This window comes from Amblyomma americanum, chromosome 1 (genome assembly GCF_052857255.1).
Source record: "Amblyomma americanum isolate KBUSLIRL-KWMA chromosome 1, ASM5285725v1, whole genome shotgun sequence".
NCBI classification, from domain to species: domain Eukaryota; kingdom Metazoa; phylum Arthropoda; class Arachnida; order Ixodida; family Ixodidae; genus Amblyomma; species Amblyomma americanum.
In genome coordinates, this window is record NC_135497.1 from 261,021,209 (window position 1) to 261,026,518 (window position 5,310).

The following is a 5,310-nucleotide window of genomic DNA, read 5'->3' on the forward strand; positions in this document are numbered from 1 at the left end:
CAACCGGCGCTTACAGCTGCATTGTCTACGATGTAGCTCAAAAGCGTGACTTTACAGATGCCACCAGCTCAAGCAGCTGCTTCTTTATCATCCTTTCAGCGTAGGTGATCTTCTTGCTTGTGAGCCACTCCTGTATCTTCTCCTTCTTCCTGGCCGTCGTTGGCAATTTCTCTTCTCGCCGGTTATGGTAAGGTGCATTGTCTAAAACAATGACGCTACCAGCTGGCAACTTCTGCAGAACGCCATTAAACCAGCCCTCAAAGCGATTGCCGTCCATTTCCTCGTGGTAGTCGCCTGTCTTTTGGCCTCGGAATACATCCAAGCAGCCGTCGACGAAGCCATCCTCGCTGCCGATGTGCGTGACGATCAGGCGCTGACCTTTCCCAATAGGTTGTTTTAGACCCGTCGTTAGGCCATTTGCTCGAGCGAACAGGCGTCCGCGCTTCTGCACCACGGTGTCTGTCCACACGATCGACCGAGTGTGTCCCGCCGTCACCATGTCTCGTCCAGGTAGAAGATCTTTCGGCCTTCCTCTCGGTAGCGCTCCACGTCACGGAGGTAGTGATTCCGCCAATCGGTGATGTCATCCCGGTCGATAAGCAGCGAGTTGCGGCTTCTCTTTTCGTGCTTGAAGCCCACCTCGGCAAGCAGGCGACGCACGGTCCACCACCTTAGTGATGGGAGTTTCATACGTTCCGAGAACTCGGTTGTGATCTTCTCGACCGTCGGTATCTCGTTGCGGCGAAAGAAATCGTGCACACATGACCTCAGCGCGCACAATGTGAAGCTGTCAAACTTCGCGCGGCGTCTTCTCTTCTCCGCATTGCATGGGCGCTTTCGGGACGGCGTCGTTAGTTTGCCACCCGAAAAATGCGAAGGTTTAACTTCCTCCCTCACCCTGAACACAGTCCTTTCGCTGACACCGAGCATGTCAGCGACAAACTTGCCCGTCTCCTCTACGCTGCGTTCAGGCTCCCTGTTACGCCAAAACGTGTAGCAGTGGAAGATCATGTTGCGTGAATCGCTGTTCAGGATGCGGCCGCTCTTGCTCTTGCCGAGGCTCCTTGGTGGTGTGATCATCGATGCGACACAAGGCTCGTTCGGCAACAAAGGCTCGCGTTCCGATGTCACCTCGCTGGGCTCCATGGCGGAAAAGAGGTACGGAATGCCGTGCGCGAACGTGCGTGAACTCACGAGATTGTAGGTTCACAACCGCAAAATAAAGAAACAAGTAGCAATTGAAAAATAAGCCTCACACATTAAAAAATAAGCTTGTGAAAACACACAAAAAGTACATATGAATCCTATGCTATTGAGCCAGACTGTTTTGTAATTACACGCCCGGTGCCGTCGATCTCGCTCCGTAGCAGACGACGCACAGCGTTGCAGAAGGCACGGAGTTATTTTTCTCGCGCGATCCCGCATGTGCTGAAGCATTTGCATCATGATAGTTTTACTAAACCACTCATCAAGATACACAAATCTTATTTATACCGAGAAATACGCGTTTTAGAATAAGTCACAATTTTTTTAGCGGGACTAATTCTTTAGTCGCGGAGGCAATTGGCTGCTGCGCTTCGGTCATCTGGGCGGGGCCTCTCCTGTCTTCTAAAGTTGTACCCGACTACAAAGTGCTGCCCTACCTTCCCCCCCCCCCCCCCCCCACCTAGACCCGCCTCCTCACTTAACCTTCACGTTCACGCTTCCGAACAACTCTTTCACGTGTGTGAAACTTCGGCTTACAGTGAATTATAGTAAAAGCGTCAAAGTAATCACAGATCGTAATTAAATCCATGTCATTTGCAGTCTGCTCTGATCGTCTGTAATTTTATCACATTAGTGTTAGAGCGTACATTATCGCAAAAAGTGCCCGGCGTTGTTGTTAGTCTAGGTAACGAGGATGCCAAGGGTATAGGGAGAGGGAAAGTGGTAGAGGAAAGCGGTGGAGAGGGTTGGAGAAAACGGCTGGCTAGAGGGAAACCGCGCCAATCAGAGTCTAGAGGTGGAGATACAGCAGAGGGTGTAAGGCATGTCACAAGGTTGATTGATGGATTGAACCACGACATCCCTTCACGTCGTCTGAGCATGTCAATGCTTACCCTCCCTCCTACTGCCCTTTCTGCTTTGAAGTTTTGAGTATAGGCCTGACATTTTTGACCCGCTCCAGCATAGCACGCATTATATTCCTTATTTCATTGGTTAGAATTGGTCTTTGGCACAATAAGAAAGCAGCAGGGTGCTGTCTTAGCATATTACATCAATTTGTCATTACGCCGTTCAATTGGTCATTACGCCAACATGAAATTCGTTATCATGGTGCTAAATATGGAGCATTCTTTTTTCTTCTCTCCAGAATATCTCATTGTTAATCAGAAAAATCTGGTGATCTGTCAGTAGCCCATTCAATCTCCCGAGGTGACACCACACCATAATAATCCATACACGGTCCTAAATATTTCAATGTCTTCGAATTGCGCGGCTTCTGCGTTTCTTCAAAGTAAACTTTTGTTTTTAGCAGTGGCCAGTTTTTGAGGAGAGATATTTGAGCCCTAGAAAAGCAACCGTAAAAATAAAATGGAGATCCGATGTGCGGCATTGTGAGAAAGCATCCGCATGACACGCTGGCTAAGTGGCTTTTCAAAAAAATCCACTCATGTCGCAAAACATGAAAGCTGGGTGCCTTGGAGTTTGTTCATGGCTATACGAGAGCCTCAAAATTCACGAATTTTCTACAGCGAGATGTCAGGACAATCCCGGTTCTCGTTACTGGTTTATTTCGAAAAGAAAACGTCCTGAATAACGACACAAAAATACGCAGTGGCAACAAGAAAAGAAAGTTCTAAAACCCTCGAAGGACGAGGCTTTAGCGATTTACAAGTTTATTTTCGGAAGAGTGCATCCGGAGGCTGCTTTCAACATACTGAACGAGAAGCCGAGTAAACCGCTTCCATCAGCAGCCTGCTGGCATGCTATAATATAAGGACCAATACATTCCTGAGAACAACACATAAAATTATAATGCCTGCTGGAGAATGGGAAAGCGGAAAAATTGCCGCGTCAGCGGATGGTGTTTGTAAATACAGACTGTAAGAGAGAAAGAGAGTGGAGAAGAAAAGGTGCGAGGAGTGGTTAACCGGTAGAAGGCACCTGTTTGCTTATCGGCATTCAGGGGAAAGGATGTTAGGGTGGAAAGAGGAATGGTGGAGCTCGAAATGAAGAGAACATGGAAACGGCATAACCAATCGCGCATGCGCGACGCTGTCAATAAAAAATGGACGTCCTGGTAGGGCATAAGTCTTGTGCGCTTCTATAATGGGGTCGTTAATTCCTCGCGCTACTGGTGTAAAGTACGTACTACATTCACTGCTCAAAATGACGGCTGCTTTGACGTACCTTTTTATCCAGAAAAGATAATTTCCACGGCAACTTTTTGTCCCTGTTGGCTTGATTTATGGTTTCAAGGTTTATGGGGGTTTAACGTCCCATAGCGACTCATGCTATGAGGGGCATGGTAGTGAAGGGCTCCGGAATTTTCGACCACCTGGGGTTCTATAACGTGCACTGACAACACAAAGTACACGGGCCTCTAGAATTTCACCTCCATCGAAATTTGACCTCCACGGCCAGGATCGAACCCGCGTCTTTCGTCCCTGTTGGCAGTTCATTGCCGCGCATCTGGTTCCTGGCCTTTTGATTCAGGTAAAGATCGAGTGTTTCCTCTGGCACTACACGGCATGTTACGATGGAGCTGAGGGAGGAAATTTACATACATTTATGTTCAACATATGTGGTCACTCTTCTGACTGCACTTTCACGAAAAAAAAATGTGATTTGCAGTTTTTTTATTGTTTTTATGCGATGGTTTTGCTGTTACTCGAAAGAACATGCAAGCACGCATGCGCTCGCGCACGTGCACACGCACTGACACACACACGTACACCCGCACGCATGTGTATCCCTCCCGAAATAAATCATTTGCGTGACCTCTGTGTTGCGCCGTGCGTGCTTCTATTTCTGGTCCTGTCTTAAATGCCGAGTCCCGCGTAACGCTCACTCAGAACCATGTCTAAAACAAAGCGTATTGTATCAATCAAATCCCCGCCTAAGGAAGTGCTCACTTAGACATACCTGAGCTTTCTTTAGAGCGGCGAACTGTTTTTACGAGGGCAGCCCCGTCTCTGATTCTTGGTGAGCGTTTTAACGCTATCTTTTCTCCGCTTTTATATTATGTATGTTGCCACTGGAACGAGGTAGGGCTCTTTCTGCAGTGAATGCCGTTATGGGATTGGAGCAGTGACATCGGATAAGTGGAACTTTCCACTATGCAGTATATAGGTTCCCGGCGCCTTCAGTAAACGGACAGCAATATATAGTATCCTGGATAGCGTGTATACGTAAAGCTGTTGCGCAAGGCTTCCTGAAACGCATGAGCGTGCGTGATAATCGACGAATGAGTATGATAAATTTAGGTTGCGTGGGGATAAGTTGCTACGATGCAGCGATTCAGCGATGCAGGAAGCAGTGATGCAGCGATGGCGTAGAGGTAGAGTATCCGCCTCGCGAGCAAGAGGATCGGGGTTCAAATTCTGGTGCCGCACAATTCTCCACCGGGTTTAAAAAAAAAATCCACGTGTAGATGGAATTGCATAACCAGGCCTGGAGTGCGGCCTGATGTCGGTGACCAGAACTGACAATGCACTCTCTCACCAGAGCAGGATTTGGCCACCCTGGTGTGGTACTTGGCCACAACCTTCTCTGATCAAAGCAATTAACCCTCGGCCCTCAGTCCCCAGCGGCTGCAGAGCAACTGACCACGGCGGCGGTAAGACCTCTGACGCAGCGGAGGGTGCTAAGAATCTCTAGCTCCGGACAGGCCGCCATTGGAATCTGAACCTGGCAACGTTTAACGCTAGAACTTTATCTAGTGAGGCCAGGCTAGCAGTGCTTTTCGAGGAACTAGCGGGAATGAAATGGGATGTGACAGGGCTTAGCGAGGTGAGGAGGACAGGTGAGGCGTATACAGTACTAAAGGACGGACACATATAGTGCTATCGCGGATTAGAGGATAGACGAGATCTAGGTGTGGGATTCCTCATTAATAAGGATATAGCTGGCAACGTAGAGGAGCTCTATAGTATTAACGAGAGGGTAGCAGCTATAGTAATTAGGCTGAATAGGAGGTACAAGCTGAAAGTGGTGCAGGCCTACGCACCCACATCCATCCATGATGACCAGACCGTTGAAAGTTTCTATGAGGACGTAGAATCGGCAATGAATAAAGGAAAATCACAGTACACTGTACTGATTGGC

General features: G+C 48.3%; 1 protein-coding gene across 1 annotated transcript; it reads right to left on the minus strand.

Moving 5' to 3' along the window:
* Nucleotides 1-492: 492 nt before the first annotated feature.
* On the minus strand, nucleotides 493-1,198 carry LOC144096759 (uncharacterized). Its single transcript, XM_077629634.1, has one exon. The coding sequence runs from the start codon at nucleotides 1,144-1,146 to the stop codon at nucleotides 493-495; it is 654 nt and encodes a 217-aa protein (XP_077485760.1). The 5' UTR covers nucleotides 1,147-1,198.
* Between the last annotated feature and the right edge of the window lie 4,112 nt (nucleotides 1,199-5,310).

Bases quoted from the DNA above. Each gene is read 5' to 3' on its own strand.
- LOC144096759 (XM_077629634.1), bottom strand. From the start codon at position 1,146: ATGGAGCCCAGCGAGGTGACATCGGAACGCGAGCCTTTGTTGCCGAAC.